General features: G+C 44.0%; 2 protein-coding genes across 2 annotated transcripts in view; both read right to left on the bottom strand.

The window, feature by feature from the left end:
• The window catches only part of LOC136176660 (beta-defensin 103A-like), a 174,784-nt gene that overhangs the window by 20,711 nt on the left and 134,327 nt on the right, over positions 1 to 19,746 (bottom strand). The window lies entirely within an intron of this gene.
• LOC136176363 (sperm-associated antigen 11B-like) lies at positions 323 to 18,737 on the bottom strand. The gene is made up of 4 exons (XM_065946525.1): positions 18,683 to 18,737; positions 17,523 to 17,669; positions 2,992 to 3,181; positions 323 to 383 (listed from the first exon to the last, which is right to left on the bottom strand). Exons 1-4 carry the CDS (start codon positions 18,735 to 18,737, stop codon positions 323 to 325), a joined length of 453 nt encoding a protein of 150 aa, XP_065802597.1.

The raw sequence follows: 19,746 nt of genomic DNA, 5'->3' as shown, positions 1-19,746 counted from the left end.
ATTAAATAACAAAAGTTTAATGACCCGTTTGAGATCAGCGGATACAAACATATGACCACATTACGAATGAAGAGCGTGACAGGGACGAGTTACAGGACTAGAATTCGGGGGTTTTGATTCCTTGCTTAAGAATATTTCCATGATTGCTTCTCAGCCTTTTGGCTAAGATCAAGTGAAGAGTCTTTCCATGATACTGTGTTGCCTATGTAGGGGTGGGGAGAGCGGGTGGTTTTGTTAAATGACGTTTCGGGCCCCTTTTTGGCCTAAGATTCCGTATCTGGCGGGCATGGGGTGGTGGGTGAACATTCGTGGTGGAGACTCTTCAGGGCTTCTGGCAGCCTCGCTCCTCTAGTTCTGCTGCTCGTAGCGGGGAGCCGGGAGCCCTGAAAATGAATGGGTCACGTGCTCAGCTGTGAAGCAGTACAACAGGGCAGAGCTGCTGAGAGCTTTGTCCTACCTTCTGGCCGTTTGTGAGAGAGAAGAAGGGGAGGCAGGCATTAGGCTGTGACAGGGATGTGGCGATCATCACAGGGGGATATCCCATGTCCTGTCCTCAAGTCAGAAAGGACAGCAGCAGCAGTGGACTGAAGATCTGTCTGAGGCTTGAATTATTCATTCTTTCATCTGTTTCACATTGACTGTGCTTGGCTGGTCACTAAAGTCCCGCAGAGGAGTAAGACCCAGACCTGTCCTGAGGATTTCCAAGTGCAGCGAGATAAGCAGACATGTGAATAATTAACAGCAGCACAATGACAGGTCCTAAAAGGGGAGGAAGTGAAGTAAAGTGTAGTGGCTCAGTCGTGTCCGACTCTTTTCAACCCCATGGGCTGTAGCCTGCACCAGGCTCCTCCGTCCATGGAATTTTCTAGGCAAGAGTACTGGAGTGGGTTGCCATTTCCTTCTCCAGGGGATCTTCCACTTTACTGTCTAAGTCACCAGGGAAGCCAAAAAAAGGGGAGGTGGGGAGCACCAAGGAGCCTGAGGGCCACGAGCCATAGTGATAGACTCCGCTGTGCTGGGCAGGGCAGGGCAGGGCCCGGGAGGGGCCTGAGTAGGGGATGTTGGAGCCCTTTGGAGTCTAGGGAGGACCTGCCCTGTTACTCATTAGCCATCTCAGAGGAGGAAGCTGCATCTTTGAGATGAATGGTGGGGGATAATTATATTTAGCTCAGAAAAAAAGAGCCATGGAGAAGGTGTATAGACTTCCCAAGTAGAAATGCTGGACCCTGTTGGTCCCAGCCAAATCCCTCTGTCCCCTCCTGGCTATCCAGGGCCCAGGATCACCACCGGGAAGAGTCCAGCCCCTCCTGGGCCAGTAGAGGGTCCATGCTCCCAATTCCATTTCCACCAAGAGAAGAGACTTGTCCAAATTCTGGGTGTCCCCCCTGCCCGGCTCCCAGCTATCCCTGATGGTTGATGGGGTCCTGATTCTACACCCACGTGGGAAGCTGTGAGGGCTCTCAGAGGTCTAAACCATCTCCCTCATTTTATTTTTGAGGAAAATAAGGTCAAGAGAGGAAGTAGAACCAGACCCCAGTTCCCCAGTATTCTGGACTCGGGCCCATCTCTGTGTGTGTGTGTGTGTGTGTGTGTGTGTGTGTGTGTGTGTGTGTGTGTGTGTGTGTGTGTTTGTGTGTGCACGCGCATGTGCATGTGCTTGTGTGAAATCTCCAGGGGACAGAGATGTGGGACATGGAATGGCAGGACTCTTGGCAGAGTATGTGTCTGCCTGCCCTGAAGCACGGAGAATGTCATATTTCCCTTGGGAGTAAGAGCTAAGCCTGAGTGACATCCCTCCCCAAGCAGACAGTCCCTGCAGGTCTAGAACTGGCCCTCAGTCCTTTGAGGGGATGACCAAGGGCTCCACAGAGATGCCTGCGATTAAGACAGGCTCCACTCCTCACACCCCCACGAGCCTGTCTGATGGTATTTAGGAATCAACCAAGAATGAGTGCAGGAGGGCTGGGGAGAAGCCAAGGCATTGTGCCCAGTGTGGATGGACGCCTGAGCTGGGAGTCAAGACAGGAACCCAGAGGCAGATCTTCCTTATGACTCTTAGAGTAAATTCAGCTTATGGGAGATCAAACTGGATTCAGGTAGTGAACACAAATATGGAAAGAAGGTACCTTATCAGGCTCTCTAACTGGTCTAGAAAAAATCTGGCGCATGGTCTCGCACATCAGGACACTTGCTTTTGTTACTTTTTTACATTTCTTACCTGTAATTAATATTTACTGCCCTTCGGATGACTGCTCAAAGATATGGGATGGGTGACACGTTTCAGCAGATTCAGAGAAAAACAAAGGACAGTGGGTTGTGAACATCAACTCCTGCCTTGCTTTGTTTACTCAGAAATATGCTCTTTAGAAAGAACACAGAACAACGAGTACTGGTTTGGTAATACCAGTGGACGTTCATTTAACCTTCTGATTTCCATCTTCTTCCCATCCCTGAAATGGAACTGCCTCAACCTTTTCATATACCCCATAAGACTGCATTGATCAACCGAAATAACCTGATTGTTTGAAAAAATTTTAAATCTTATTTACATGTGACCTATTGTTACTGTGACTTGAGGAGGCTGTGGAAAGGAGATTGGGCGCACAATAGTCTGGGAATCAGTAAGATGAGGGTGGGCTCGGGTTTGATGAGAAGACAGATGTCATTCGGTGGAAAAGAAGCCGGTAGACTGGTTGCATTTCTGACTCTCTGAAGATGAGCTGGATTTGCACTTTGGTTTCTGGTCTACCCCTAACTGTGGGCAGTCCCTGGAAAGGAGGTGAATATTATGAAATTCTGAGAGTCTTTAAAGAAAAAAAAAAAAACAGAAAAAAAGAAAGTAGGCAAGCTTTTGGGAAAAATCTTTTATCAGACCTTCACCCTTGATGCTGGATTCATTCAACAAATGTTTGTTGAGCACCTGCTGTAAGTCACACATTCTTCTAAACCCTTAGCATACTTCAAGATCCCGTCTGCTTTCTGGAAGCTTACGTTCTAGGTGCCTGTTCGCCATCCATCTCTGGTCTGTACTTTTTTTCTTCCTCTGAATGTGGTATGCAGCACCTATTCCAGGGGTCAGAGCAGATTTCAGATTTTTTCTCACCAGAACGGCAGAAAAAAAGTCTGCAGGTTCCATGTTGCATAAGGCAGATAATATTTCTAATTCCAGGTGGAACATCCCCTATGGATAGAACAAATAAACAAATTAGTTCACACAGCAAAAGAATAAAGGATGAACACAGGCCACCTCCGCAATGTTTATCATACTCTTAAAAAATTGTCTGGACAGTTCCAGTTCAACTGGAACAATAAAACAGGGACGATAAATTTTGTTGTTGTTGTTCAGTTGCTAAGTCAGTTCTGACTCTTTGTAACCTCATGGATTGTAGCACGCCAGGCTCCTCTGTCTTTTACTATCTCCCAGAGTTTGCTCAGATTCATGTTTCACTGGGTCGGTGGTTAATCTATGAACGTGAATGAACATGAATCTAACCATCTCATCCTCTGCTGCCCCCTCCTCCTTTTGCCTTCAATCTTTCCCAGCATCAGGGATAATAATCCATACCTCTAAAAGTTGTTGGGAAGGTATATATAATACATGTATTTGTATATGTTATTGTATTGTATCACGCTTCTCAAGCCTCCTGGTGGTGGATGTGAGCTAATACAATAAGGAAAAACGGAGTTTTGGAGAACAGAGTGCAATGATTGGAGGGATGAGTCTTGGTCTTTAGGAAAATAGGAAAGTGTTCTGATCCTCAGTCTGTGGCCTAATTTTCAGCTTTACAGCCTAAAATGAAATAAAGAAAAGAAAACTGAGTTCTCCTAACCATGACTTGTGGATCTATAGGTCAAGCAGAACTACCCAATGTTCCCATAAGGAAAACATTTTCTATTTGTCACAAGAAAAAAAAAAAAAAAAGGAACTACTTGTGGTAATGGATGTCGAATGGACTTAGGGTTATTATTTTGCAATCTGTACAAATATGGAATCATTATGTTGTACACCTGAAACTAATATTGTATGTTGAATATATCTCAATTTTTTTAAAAAAAACAGCATTTTCTATTTGGGAATGAGATGGTTGAAAGAAAGGTCTTATATCAGATCTCCAAATGTCAATCTATCTTGACTCAAAAAAAAAAAAAAACCAAAAAACAAGCTTTGCTGGTGGCTCAGTGGTAAAGAAGCCACCTTCCAATGCAGAAGACACGGGTTTGATCCCTGATCCAGGAAGATCCCATATTCCAGGGAGCAGCTAGGCCCATGTGCCACAACTATTGAGCCTGTGCTCTAGAGCCTGGAAGCCACAATTATTGAGCCCAAAGGCCGCAACTACTGGAGCCCGAGCACCCTGGAGCCCATGCCCCCCAACAAGAGAAACCATAGCAATGAAAAGCCTGCACACTGCAATGAAAAGTAGCCCCTACTCGCTGCAACTAGAGAAAAGCCTGTGTGCAGTGATGAAAACTCAGTGGACCCCAAAATAAATAAATAAATAAAATTGTTCAAAACCCAAAACACTCACAGTGTTGGTCTTACATGATTTAAAAAAACAACCTTGCACAATATCTCATCTCCAGACAGGGTACACTCTCTGAGCCTATGTTATCTCAGTTCTACCATGGTTGGGGGAGAGAAGCCCAATGAAGCGATGGGCGACATACCTAATAAAGGTCAAAGAACCACAGTCCAGAAATCTGGAGATCAGGGCTGGCCTCACTTCTACCAGTAGCTAATGATTTCTCCTTGGATAACTCATTTCACAACTTGTGCCTCAGATTTCCTCTGTAAAACAGGCTCTCTGTGGAAGCTGGAGGAATGCTATCATCAGTAGGAATTGCTGCTGTGACCGTGACTGTAAATTGCTCTGCAGGACTGCAGCCTTTCTTGAGAGTGCTGTTTCCTCTCCCTGTAAAGTGTGGGGCTTCCACAGAAGATTCATTCCTTTCCATCTTTGACATTTGGGCGAGGCGATTGTAATTTCTTTCTGCAAACTTTTCTCAGACTGTGATGAATCTTTTCTATTTGTATTGGAGCAAAGATGACTCTTTGACTTGTTTTATGACCCTGAAAACTCATATTTAGCCTCTAAAAACCTCTTTGTAGGGAAGATCAAAATGGTCCAGAGCTGAGCCCCAGAGGGATCCGCCTGCACCCACCACCAACACACAGACACCTCCCGCCCATCCCCGCCAGGGACACATACATCAGGGGAATTCCTGCACAGCCTTCCCCAGCCTCTCCCAGCTCATCCCTCCTGGTTGGGAGCAGCTTTCTACCCTGACCAGGAGACATTTACCTGAGTTCATTTGGACCAAAAAGAAGAGAACAGTGAACAGAAAGAGGACCTTCATGTTTTAAAGTTCCCTCAGGTCTCCCCGCCCTGCTGTGCAGAAAAGCAAATCTGATGAAAGAGCCAAGTGAAATGGAGAGGACAGGTCACAAAAATGGGACATTTATAGGTTTGGGGACACTAATGAGGAATGAGCACATTTATCTGGTCTACTGACTAAGGCTGTGGGCAGAAGTTACTGGATACTCTTTTTTGCCTAAAAATAGACAGGCTTCATCGTATTCAGGACCTGACCAATAACTTGGCACATAGAGGCTCCAGTGGCAGAAGAACCACTGGGGTGATGGTTACTTAGTACCTGGTGCTAGGCCAGGTGATGGGGACAGAGACACACAAAGACGGGGTCCCTGCCTTCTAGTAGCTTCTGACTGGCCAGGATCTACCACACAGTTGGACACAAGGACACACTCCCAGCTGCATAATAGCTACAAGACCACTTAGGTGGTCTCCTGCCCCTGTTTAACCAATTTGCAGCAAACATGTTTGACCACGAGTCTTACCGAGAAAATGGATCTTGACAAAGAGATGTCAGGTGGCAGCCCCATACTTCTGGAGGTGAGTAAGGGCACAGGTGAGCAGGGTGGGCACTCAGAATGGGGGGCAGACATTCAGTTCAGAGATTCCAGTTCTAGAAAGATTAAGCAAAGGAAGTGGGTTCTAACAAAGGATACCCTTATTCACTGGCTTGTCTGTACTTTGTAAAAGCACCTACTAAAATAGGGCTTAAGGGGAAGTTACTTGGGAACTTTACCTCTCTGTGCCAACAAAAAGGTTCACAAAGCACTATGTAATTATAAAATAGATATTAAGACAGTGTCTAAGTGTGATTCAAACAGAAAATAATAAATATTAAAATTTGCAACTTTTTTTATGGCTCATTGCTCTGAACCTATGTCTAAAATCACCTGTCATAAAAATTGCCAACCTAGAGGAGTGGGATGGGGTGGGAGGTAGGAAGGAAGTTCAAGAGGGAGGGGACATATGCATACCTATGGCTGACTCATGTTGATGTACTGCAGAAGCCAACACAATTTTGTAAAGCAATTATCTGCTAATTAAAAATAACTGAAATTTTAAATGTATAAACAGATTGATTTAACCCTGAGAAAACAGGCTTCCATACCAAAACAATACATCCTAAAAGTTCAAGGATTCCAATGAATAGTTACAATTCTAAATTGATCTCTCTATAAGAGACAAGGATTATTGTTCAATGAAAACACTGAAGGGCATATACCCAAATGCATGGGTCATTTTTTTAAAAAGTCACCTTTGTAAATGACACAACAAAAAGCATGCTTTATAATTTGTATTCATCCTCGCTATTAATACTTACCTGATGTAGAGAACACTTAAGGTAAAGGTGTATGGTATATTTTTTCTAGCATTAAAGCCCAAATAGTTGTGAAATTATAGTTTGGAAATTGTTTTCTGTACAGTTGGAAATTTCATGAACTATGTTGGAAAATCAGCTCATTTAGGTGAGAAATAAATTAATTGTATCAGGTTTTATCACCCACTTTTTCTCCTACACTTTAATCTATTTTCAAGTCAGTCACAGACTTGGAATGCAACCGCTAAGGAAGAACTGCATAAACAGTCTGGAGAATCAGGTGTGCCATTCTCAAGGAAGCTAAAGTAGAAAATCAAGTTCATTGAATGGTCTTATTAATATGGTCATAGGTTCATTGGTTTCTATAATTACAGGGTTGAAAGAAACTGTAGTTCATTTTGTTCCAACACAGAAGATAATTATTCTGGTACATATTACACTTATAAATAGAAGAAAACAGTATAAGGAGAGATGAAAGATACACGGGTTTGAAACATTTGATAATAGCTAAACATTTTTATGCCATTATGAGATAGTTGGATGGCATAACTGATGCAATGAACATGAGTTTGAGCAAGCTCTGGGAGATGGTGAAGGACAGGGCAGCCTGGCGTGCTGTAGTCTATGGGGTCGCAAAGAGTCAGACATGACTGAGAGACTGAAAAACAGCATCAAACATTTTTATATATTAAAAAACTTGATACAATTAAATAATAATTAGTCAAACAACCCAATTAAAAATTGGGCACAGGACTAGACATTTCTCTAGAGAAGACATACAAATGGCCAACAAACACATGAAAAGATGCTCAACATCATTAATCATTTGGGAAATGCAATCAAAGACTCAGAGAGATACCACTTCACTTCACTTGCCCTAGGATAGTCATTAAAAAAAAAAAGTAGCAAGAATAATATATTGGAAAGTAGACAGTATTAGTAATAGTGTGGAGAAATCAGAACCTTCATACATTGCTGATGGGAAAGTAAAATGGTGCAGCTATTGTAGAAAAAGTTTGATGGTTCCTCAATAAGTTTAGGAAATACTTATTTTTATTTTATGTATTTGAATAATATTTTATTTATTAAAACAAAACTTGTACATGAATGCTCTTAGCGTCACTATTCACAATCACCAAAAAGTGGAAATATACAAATGTCCATCAATGGATGAATGGAAAAATGAGTTGTGATGTAGCCATATAATGGACCATGGATGGACCTAAAGATTATCATACTGAGTGAAGGAAGTCAGACAGTGAAAGACAAATATATGATATTGCTATATGGGGAATCAAAAAAATGGTACAAATAAACTTATTTACAAAACAGAAATAGAATTACAGATATGGAAAACAACCTCTCGGTTATTAAGGGGGAAAGGGGATGAAGGGATAAGCTGGGAGATTGATTGACATATATGCACTTCTATATATAAAATAGACAACTAATACATTATTAATTAATAATTGTGTTGTTAAAATCACCTCATTTTGAGAAAATAACTCACCTGAGGACACAAGGATGGTTACTTTTAGTCCCAGGAAACAGATCTTTGAACAGCCAGAAGGTATTTCTCCCACTAATGCAGTGAGTTGTGGTGCTAAGTACATACACACATGCACACACAAACCACTCTATCCCTCACCACATAAAATAGTATACAGTTCAATTCAGTTGAGGTCAGTCGCTCAGTCATGTCCAACTCTTTGTGACCCCATGGACTGCAGCAGGCCAGGCCTCCCTGTCCATCACCAACTCCCGGAGTCTACTCAAACTCATGTCCATTGAGTTGGTGATGCCATCCAACCATCTCATCCTCTGTCATCCCCTTCTCCTCCTGCCCTCAAACTTTCCAGCATCAGGGTCTTTTCAAATGAGTCAGTTCTTTGCATCAGGTGCCCAAAGTATTGGAGTTTCAGCTTCAGCATCAGTCCTTCCAATGAATATTCAGGATTGATTTTCTTAAGGATGGACTGGTTCGATCTCCTTGCAGTCCACTGGTTGGCATTCCAGGTGGAAGAGGAAAGAGACACAGACATGAAAACTGTTAGAGTCGGTGAGACACGAAAGTCAGAGGAAGGCAAGTCAACCTACCTAAAGATTATGGCATTCCTGAGAAGGAAACAGAATTTTCAGAGAAGATATAATGTGAGCCGGCAGGAATTATTAATCAACACATGTGACATTTCAGATGAATAAGCGCTAGAGATCTGCTATTCAACACTGTGCCTGCAGTCAACAATGATACACTGTACTCTTAACCTATATATGGTAGATATGATGCTAAATGTTTTTATCATAATACAATTACTTTTTAAAAAGGAAATAGTGCTAAAATACAATTTTAAAATCATTTATAAAGTAGAAAATCAATGAAATAAGTCAGTTGATACGACTTACCAATTTTCAGGTAAAACCAATTAAATGAGAATTGCAGTTACATATATCTTAATGAAATGTTGAAAGCATTAAAAAAAGAAATTAAAAAAACCCTGCAAAAATCAGGAACAAAAGCAGACCTGCCTTACGTATCTCTCACACTATACTAAATGCTAGATGAGGAACTGGCGCCTTTGAGATTTTAAGAGGAAAATTGTGTTGCAAGGCTTTGGTTCCATAACTGATTCTCTCTTATGGGTTTTAAAAAAAAGAAAGAAAATCATTCTAAAATAGTCAAGGAATCAGAAAATATTACATCCAAATGGTATTCTTGAAAATGTTATAAAATTTACCCTTGTTTTACAGTGCTTGTTTTGTTTTTTAAGAAAAGGAATACCAGATGTTATTTTCCACCTTTAGATTTACCATTTTCAAACTCATTTTCAGGTGTCCTTGTAACAAAGGACAGAAAGCAGGACCTTCAATGTTAAAACTCTGTGGCTTTGCCATTCTGTTGGTTCAGGAGGTAATAGCTACTAGTGAAAAGCATTTAGTGGTTGGCTACATTCATCTTTTCCCTTTCCAAGTCATGCTTAGGTTCATACTTATGTTTTCTCTGTCCAAACTGGCTTTTCACTTTTACTGAAGCATTTCTTACTCATCATATGTCTATTTCACCACACAGAGTGTTTCATAATCTCCCTTTTATTCCCAAAGAAATAAGCAGAATTTTCAGCCTTCAGTATCCCAATGGAATTATCTCATACTCCCATAAAAGCCATAGTGAGAGTCTTGATTATCTATAATAAGACCAATTTCTCTGTCATCAGAGGCTTCCATCAAGTCCTTGGTTCCCAGCTACATGAATTACATCAACACAGCCCTTGCGTGTAGACTAAGTGAAATAATACACTGGGTCCCCACCACCTGACTTTGCCTGAGGGCAGTTGTTCTTATTTGTGGCTAAGGATTCTTAGCACAATATCCATTTGAAGTGATCTTCCCACTGACTCCCTCTCATCCTAGAGTCCATCTGGTGTGCCTTTCTTTTGTATTTATTCCTACTGTTGTGTGCTATTGTGCTCAGTTGTATCCAACTCTTTGGGACCCCACAGACTGTAGCCCACCAGGCTCCTCTGTCCATGGGATTTCCCAGGCAAGAATACTGGAGTGGGTTGCCATTTCCTCCTTCCAGGTGATCTTTCTGACTCAGGGATCGAACCTGCATCTCCCGCATTGGCAGGCAGATTATTTACCACTAAGCCATCTGGGAACTTCAGTTAAAGAGAGACTGGTCAACATAACCAGTCTCCTTTCCTCCAAGCCCTGGAAACTCCTTTGGGCTTCTTTTCACTATCCTAACTCAATTCTTCAGTTACTTCCTATAATCCCCCATTTTACACAAAATCCCTGTACAGCTAACCCGATCCTTGGTTAAGCCAGGAAGAAAGTTGGGGCGATCATTTACTGTTTTCTTAACATCTTACCCCAAACTCTTGTCTCATTTATCTTGCAGGTCTTTTTTTTCTCTTCCAGGCTCAACATGATTCTTCGCAGGGGAGCACACCAAGCCCGTGCAGTCCACATTTCTGTTGTCTCCCGAGGTTCTCAAATAACTGATGGAAATAGGTCTCCAGGACAGACATCTGTTTCATGGTCTTCCTCAACTGTGGTCATGCGACTTGTTTCCCAGGATGAATTACTCATTCACACAGTCACAAGTCTCTGGGCTCAGGACATTTTTGCCCACTGTGTTCATCAAGAGTTACCTGGGCCATCAACATAATCATCATTGGATTTGAGACTAGAATCCAAGCACCTGGCCTTCCCACAAGTGCTGTTTGTACACACACACTCAGATCCAGTCATCGGGGACTCACAGAGCCACAAGCCTTCCAGCCCGGAAAGCCCCTGTCCAGGGCTTGTTGAGAAGCCTGTCCCAGTCAGTGCTGCCAGGAAACATCCTGAGAAAGGAATGTGTGTCATCTTAGGTATAGCAAAGTTGTGTAAGGCAGAAAAGCCCACATCCACACCTTGAGACTTCTGGCTCAAAGTAAGCTGGGTCAGGGTCCTGGCATGTCACCTGATTGCCACATCATCTAGGTTGGCTCAACAAACTCTGCTCTTAATTTGTCCTACAATGAGGCAGACATGATAACTCCCTATTACAGGAGCCTTGGATGGACAGGTAGGAAGTAGCACCTAGCTTTCCTAGAGGAGCTCTCAGAACTCAGAGAAAGGAGGAAGCTGCTGGAAGAGAAACAACAACAGATCCTCTGAAGCCTTCTTGTTCTCCTGAAAGCTTCACCACAGTGCCCACTGAGGCATGTGTGCTCAGTCCCGTCTGACTCTTGGCGACTCCATGGGCTGTAGCCCTCCAGGCTCCTCTGTCCATGGGATTCTCCAAGCAACAATACTGGAGTGGGTTGCCATTTCCTTCTCCAGGGGATCTTCCTGACCCAGGGATGGAACCCAGGTCTCCTACCTTGTAGGTGGAGTCTTCACCTTCTGAGCCACCAGGGAAGCCCATGCCCGCTGGTGCACATAGACTTAACAGCCATTTCATCAATCCCCTGTGGGACGCACCCCCTGACCCTGGCTGCTGGCGTCAATCCCATCCCTGCTGTCCTCATCAGTAACACTGATGTGACTCATCTGACCCCAGGAAACCTCTCTGGTCCATCAAGAAAGATGCTGTGTTAATGAACTCAATTTCTCTTCATTAGTGTTAATGTCAGTGTGTTAGTTGCTCAGTCGTGTCTGACTCTCTTCATTAGGACAGACTAATTTTAATTTTTGTTTTTATTGCTAAGAGATTCGCTGGGTCTAGTTAGATCACCTCCTATGACCCAAGAGATAAGGGCAAACCAGCTCAGAGCAGGCCGAACCTGCAGGGCGGTGGTGACCACCGCATGTGTGGACAGGAAGGAGAGATTAGGTGTGGCCATTATTAGTCATAGGAAGCCAAATGGGGATGTGATTGACAGAGCCCGGCCACCCTGGCTCCGCCCCAGCAGACCCTGGGCTTCCTGATGACCGGGTAGCTTTGGGGGGTGGATGAGTCAGTGGGATCAGAGCGATCAAAGCCTTCTGGGGAAAGGCTTCTCCGGGTGCAGTGGGCAGAGAGGACACAGTGTGTGGACAGTGGGTGGAGGGGAGCAGACAGCAGGCAGTCAGGTGTGTTACAACTGGCTCTGCAATGACCCAGACCAACCTGCTGCCTAAAAGTTCTCTTCCCACTAGGAGTACAGCAGGTGTCTATAAGCCTGGCCAGGCCTGGGGCCCTGCACCCAGCTGCTTCCCTGAAAAGACAGACAAGGTGACTAACAGAACTGCTGGCTCAGAACCGACCCTGAGGAGCCAGGGGGCTCACTCCCTTGTCTCCAGGCAGAAATGCAAAATCCTCTCTGGATAACATGCTTTACTGTTTCATAATCTCAATGCCCAGGAAGTCCTTCCTTACGTTAAATTTATGACCTTCTTGAGGCCACTTAAGTCTACTATAGACTGGCTCTGCCTGGGGTTGAAGTAGTCTTTGCTTACACATACATACTTATTTATCCTTAGGCACATCAATTTTGTCTTTTTAAATGTAAAATTGAAGAGTACTTCAATAACTTGACAGAGTCATGTTTTAAGATAAAATCACTTAAAATCACCAGTAATCTTAACACTGGAAATGAAAATATTTTCGTTTGCTTTTGGACATATTTTTCACAATCAATTTTACATCAAATATACAAAAACTGTATCCTGTTGGCATTTTTATGGACAAATAATGCCATTTGTCCAGTTATTTCATCCTTTTCTATGGCCAACTTTGACTCATATTTCTTGTCTCCTTGCTCTTGGGATCCATTAAGTCCCTGCAGGTCTCAGTTGGACATGGTGAATGCTGCAGGCTTCAAATCCAACATTCCCGAGACCCGTCTAGCCAGCCCCTTGCTCCTCCTGCTCTCCTCGTTCCTGATGTCACCTGATCCCCAGGACTTTCCCCCTTCCTTCCTTCTCCTCCGTCACCAAAGGTGTGTAACCCCAGTCTCTGCAGAAACCCCTTAATTGTTCCCTCTTCAGAGCACTGTCTCCACTACAGTCACTGACCTTGGCCTCCACTGTCAGGAGGTCTTCCTTTCCGGCCTCTGGTCTCCCACATTTGCTGTCTAGGCCCAATTCTTTTGTTGGAATGAAAATTCCAACACTCAAGTATGATTATGTTCACACCCAGGAAGCACCTGGGAACCTTCTCTTGTTTAGCCGTCCCAAGTCTTTAGTATAATATTTGTTCTTTCTTTGACAACGTCACACACTTTTCCTGCACCCTCCTCATGTGATACTTGTAATCAGTCCCTCTCTTCTACAGTTATGCTGAGCTTTTCCACATTTTCTTAGCAAATCATTCTTTTAAGATTCTGCAGCTTCCTGCCAACTGCACCCTTTGCCTGAGAATCTCTGTTTCTCTTTCACTTAACAAACTCCTAATCATACTCCAAAATCCTGCTCAAATTTTCTCAGGAATTCTTTCTTAATTCTGTTTGTATTTATCTTCCCCACATGCTGGATACACGCACGTTTTAGAGTATGTAGCATCCTTTTGGTTTTATTTATTGAGATATCTTTCTCCCCACATAGTCCTACTTCCAATTCATTACATTTCCCAGTGCCTAGGAACCAAAGGAGGTACTCAAAAAATATGTTTAAAATAAAAGAACAAATGATTTGAATGTTTTCCTGGGAGAATTTATTACATCCACATCTACCAGTAAAAAATTGTGCTGATCTGGAAAATATTGTATATCTCAAGCTAGCCATTTTCTCTAAGATCACATCAAAAGATCACGTGTGGCAGTTTTCCTCTTTTCCTTCGCTGCAGTGAAAGTTTAGACTGGCGCCACCGACAAAGCCCCAGTTCCTCTCTGCTCAGTCATTCAGCTCTTGTCCAAAACACCTGCATTAGGATGGATGGCCCAGGAGGCAGCCGACAAAGTTTTAGCTTCCATGTCAACACCTCAGTTCAAAGGTAAGCAGCAGGCGTCTTTTTTTTAGAGCAATAGCCTAATTGAAATTCCATGTAATTACAAAATTTTTGACATTTGCCATTGCCTTTTGTGCACCTGACAACTTTGAATCCTGAATCTGCATCTGTATAAAGAAACAGTCAACGTTAGCATCTTAAGACCATCTCAAGAACCAAACACTAGTTATCTTAACCCTAAGGCATACGGTGGAGGACGGCAAGGGATAGGAAATGGACTTCTTTTGTACACGATCAAACTCAGATCCTTGATTCTGGCTTAAACGTCACCTTCACTTTCCCTGAAAAATGAACTTTTAATTCAGAGGCAAGAGAAATGGTGAGGGATGCTTTAAGACACAAATGTTGTACTTTGAATAATCTAGAAGTTGTGTAGGGGGACAAAGAAGGACTTGCTGAGGCCAAGCATGAAGTGCCATGGCCTCATGAGACGTGTCCTAAGTGGCCTAATGGTCCCTGAGGCAAGTGGGAGAAGCCACCCTATGAGGGAGAGGACACCCCCAGGCCCGCAAGCAGGCGTGGCAGAGGGTAGAACTGCAAAGAGTTAAAAAGATGTGCTTTCTCCCCACTGCGGTGAGAGAGTGCCTCGATCTGATACCTTAAACATGAGTCAAGTTACCGGAGTAATTGTATTGCTATCTCACTCTATACTTCACGTACTGATACTGGTAAACAAGTTTTTCTCTTAAATAATATATTATGGTGCAAAGATGAAAGAAAAAGCTGGGAGACTTCCCTGGTGGTACAGTGGTTAAGAATCCGACTTGGCAATGCAGGGACGTGGGTTTGATCCCTAGTCTGGGAACTAAGATCCCACCTGCCTCTGAGTAACTAAGCCTCTCTGCATGCTGTGACTGAGATGTGACCCAGCCAAAGAAATAAATAAATTAAAAAAAAGAAAAGAAAAAGTTGATGAACACAATGAAAGCAGAGGCACAATATCAGAGACTTAGCAGTAAGTGGGGAAGGTTTCTGATGGACACCATGCCCAGGGTGCTTTGTTTCTCAGAGGCACTGCCGCTGATGTGAAATTTGACTTGTGAGATTTGACTTTTGAGATTTGAAGAGGTGTTACCCTCTTCCTGTCCTAATTTCTGTCATCAATAAGCCTTACAATTATTTGATTAGATCAATAAATCAATTGATCAACCAAATTATTTTCTTATCAGTTCATTTTCAGAACAACAGTCTTTTTTTTTTAACCTACAAAAACATGAAAGTAGGGAATTCCCTGGCAGTCCAGTGGTTAGGATTGAGTATTTTCATTGCCAAGGCCCTGGGTTTGATCCCAGGTTGGGGAATTAAGATCCTGCAAGCTGTGCAACACAGTCAGCCCCCACCCAGCAAAAAAAAAAAAAGACAGACAGAAACCCTGATACTATCACCATAATCAAAGTCATAAACATATTCATCGCCTCCAAAAATTTCCCTGTGTCTCTTTGTTTTTGCTTTTTGTTTCTCTTGTGGTGAGAACATAAGATCTACTCTCTTAACAACTATTTAAGTGCACAGTCCCACCATTAGCTATAGCCTTTATGACGCACAGCACACCTCTAGCATCACTGAAACTTTATCCTAATGAACAACAGTTCCACTGACTTCTCTACCTGCTTCCTCTGGAAATCCCAGAGGCATTGCTATTGTCTACTCTTCTGTCTTTGATTGTTTTCAATACCCCGTAAGGTTCACGGTTTCAAAACTGTAAAATCAACTCCAGGTATACAACTCTGCTTCTTCCAAGAGAGAGAGTTATCTCCTCAGATCTGTTATTCATTGAGTTAAACCCCAACACAATCCAAAGATTGTTTGCATTATGGTTTTGATGGCAGATGACTCCAGAATCATCTCAACGCTGCTGAGAAATGTTGTGTTTAGGGTGCCCTGTGCCAAAGCTGCACAATAGTCATTGTTAGCGATCCCTTTCTTTGGGGGATCCAACACTCTCTATGATATTCACTCTGTGGCTTTGTCTAGTGTTCAGATCTACTCAAAATAATCCTGTCTTAGGGGAGCTATTGTATCCCTCTGCGTGCTGCAGTCTCAGGATGACATAGGTCGCATATTTTCAGGTTATTCTGGAGTAGACATTTGTATCGTCTGGTTGTCCTCTCCAGGTCCTTCTAGCGGGAGACAGAAGCGACACACACCTGTCACCCAACACAGGAGCGCATTCTCACTGCACCCACACACAGTGCAGACCCCTATTCAATCTGCATCTCTAGTCACCAAAATGAATTCTAAAACATTCAGAAAACTAGTGCTCTGAATGGAAACAAGAGAAGATAATATTGCAGGCTCTGAAGGAAGACAGTTCTGAATCCACACGACTTTTCTGCTGCTTAGGTGGCCATGCTTTAAGAAAGCAACTCTTCAAGGAGCTGAGAGTTACCTAACCTTCAAAAGGAGGTGATAAAGCCTATCTTTTAACTATGTGTGAGTTCTAGCAAAGCACCCAGCACATCGCAGGTGCTTATTATACACAAATCATTATCCTATTAATTAAAACAGGTGGGACATACTTTGGTCCTAGAAGCCTCTGGCCCTGGAAACTTCTAACCAATCAGTAGGAGCAACCAGAGGAAAGACGGCAGAGTATTTGGAGACCCCAGCTGCTAACAGCTCTGTCATCCCCTGGGGACAGTCCACTTGTTCTTCTCAGTTTACTCATCTGCAAAGTGGGGACAATAATAGGGCTTATCTCCTAAGCCTATTGTGAAGATTCAATGAAATTATGGGAAGCAGTTGGAACACACCCACATTAAGTGAGCAGAAAATAAAAAGTATCATTATTGTTTGTGATAACGTCCTAGTCTTCTGGATGGCCTCCGTAAGATATAAGGCAAAACGATCCAGTGTTATGAATCTCCTGTACAACAAAGGCAAGTTTATAACAATATTTTGTCCACTGAGCACAGTTTTCATGAAGCAAAACCAATTCACCTGAGTATTGACTCAAGACATCAACACTGAGAACCTGTAACATGCTAAGTCCTGCTCTGTGTGTTGGGCTTTACACAGTGAATGTGGCAGTTGATCTCTAATTCTCTGCTCATGTTTACATTCTCCATGAGTTTGCACGTGACCTTGGAGACATAGGGAAAGCACAGTGGGGACACAGAAGTCACGTGGTCTGGAAACTCCAGCAGGCAGATCACAGTCTGTGGACCACTCTGAGAGCATCACAGTCAGTCTCCAAACCTGCTGTGTTGCACTCTCCTTCCACTCTCTTTGCTTGATGCTCCCACGTTTCATGAGACCTTCGGGGGTCCTGCCCTGGGGGGCTGTCATACCCCTCCCTAACCTTCCCCACAGGCAGAGCAGACTCAGTCATGCACGTATTGTCTCACAGTCACCTCCCATCCATTCTTCCTCTGAAGGTCCTGCCCGTGGACCACCCATCCTGGGCTCTGTCACTTACCCGGGAAGGGGGGCTGGCGAGGCCCGAGGTAGCGCTTTACTTGGTGGTGAAGTGTGTGAGGCCTGTTTGTTCCCCGTCCCGGGGATTCTTCTTGCTTCCTGGGACCCTCGGGGTCCTGGTGGTTAGCATGTGTGACTCCGGAAAGCCCTGTTTCAGGGTAAACACACAGCAGAGAATGTTCACAGACCCAGGAGAGTGAGGGGCTTATGCTCCAAAAGACGAGCGAAGAGTGGAAGTGAGAGGGGCGGGGGATCATCCATCAGCTGTCACGCAGGACAGACGTGTCCCAGGCCCATGGTCCAGCTTAGGTGACAGTACGGCCTGTGTGCTTCCAAATTTGCTGGGTGGGAAGATCTCATGTTAAGCGTTGTAACCACAGGAAAACGATGGCACAGAGAGCAACACAGAAGCTCTGGGAGGCACGGAGGCGTCCGTCCCCTTGGCCATGGGGACAGGGCCACGGGTGTTTCACACGTCCAAACTCATCACATTGTGCATGGTAAGTAAGTTCAGCGCCCTGTGTGAGGACCATACCTCAATAAAGCTGCAGATTCAGAAAGGGGAGGATGGGCGGAGTGGGCCAGAAGAGGGGCAAATGTGACCTGTGTGCGTGAGAGGCAGAGACAGAGATGAGTGATGTCTGAAATGGGAAGTGGCGGAGCCCGAGTTCTCCGTGGAAGTCAAGCTGAGCAGCTGCCAGGCTGTCACCAAGGTAGTCGTGGAGACCCCCTGAATATCAAGGTCCTTCCTGACACTCACTGTCCTTCTCTGTAAGGGAAGGAGGTGCTAAAAGGATGAGAAAGCACAGTCAGCACTGGGAGCCTCTCTCCTGGAAGCTGTGCCACCAGCACCTTCAGAGTGCCATTGACAGGACTCCCCTGGAGGTCCAGTAGTTAAGACTCCGCCTTCCCATACAGGGGTTATGGGTTTGATCCCTGGTCTGGGAACTAAGATCCCGCAAGCTTCAGGGTGCACCAAAAAAAAAAAAAAAAGAAAGAAAAAGTGCTGTTCACAAACTCAGGCAGAGATACCTGCTGAGCAACCCGCCAGGAGATGGGCTCCCAGAGCTGAGTTGCTCAAGGCCCAGGGGACTCCTACCCTGGAAATGACCATCTCAGAGAGACCCCAGCCCTCAGGCCCAGGTCCCGTTTCTGATTTACCTGGAAAGAGCAGAACCACAAAGAGAAGAGTAGATGGAGCAATGAATTGCTTCATGTCACCAAGGGGGCTGCAGCTGGGATGTCCAGGGCTGGCTGAGGGCGTGTGGGCGGCAGGGAGGGCTTCGTTTATAGCCAGGCTGGGGGGTGCCGGCTGGGAGGGGCTGCAGCCACAGTAACTTCCTACTCACAAAAGCACACAGGTAGATGCATTATTTTCCCACCGCTAGCGGAACAAACATTGAGCCATTTTTCTCAGGAAGTAAATAATATGCCTGAATGCTTGGGTAGGTTTAGTGAATAAGATATGTCAGGTGAAGAGAGGAGGAGGAGGAAGAGGAGAGAGGCAAGAAAAATGGCATTAAGGGAAAATCACCAATTTCAAGTGCTGATGGCTAAAGCACTGCTGTTCGTTAAAATGACATAAATAAAGCTGTCACAGTACTGCTATCTTGTCCTCAGAATGTATCTTCAAAATCGATGCAAGTTTTACTGTATATGGGCAACTTATTTCTACACGTTTGCTTTGCCTATAAGAAAACAACTCTGACTGAAGCAGACCAGCGCCATTAGAACTCTGGTTGACTCTTAAACGGTGTTAAGGAGTTGGCACTGAATTTTCCAGGTATGGTAAGAGCCCTCTGGTCACATTAAAAAAAAATAGTTCTTTTCTCTGAGTTATATTTCAAAGTATTTTCCTACGATGTGATAGAACATGGTGAGTGTTTTTGGAAACAACCCAGGAAGGGAAGCTTATCGAGGAAAAAACAAGACAGCCCGTGTTGACGCTGGGTGACACTAACAGGAAGGGTCATTTTTCATTTTGGGGAGAAAGGGGACAATCAGCCTCACAGCTCACAGGTGGCATTGAGTTCCTCTATTAGGAGACACCAAATGCGGGATTGTTGTTCTCATTTTAGTGGCTGTTGACATTCGTTAGCAGCTCACTCTTTCCCTGGGTGTTTGCAAAATAGTGATATTCTCTATCACCCCTCCTTCATTTATTAGCTGGTCTACTCACTGAAGTGCAGTTTGGGCAGGAAACCCAGGTCCAGGGTTTTATCACA

This window comes from Muntiacus reevesi, chromosome 10, assembly GCF_963930625.1.
Source record: "Muntiacus reevesi chromosome 10, mMunRee1.1, whole genome shotgun sequence".
NCBI lineage: Eukaryota > Metazoa > Chordata > Mammalia > Artiodactyla > Cervidae > Muntiacus > Muntiacus reevesi.
The sequence above is the reverse complement of the archived record's forward strand: the minus strand, read 5'-3'. Positions and strand labels throughout refer to the sequence as shown.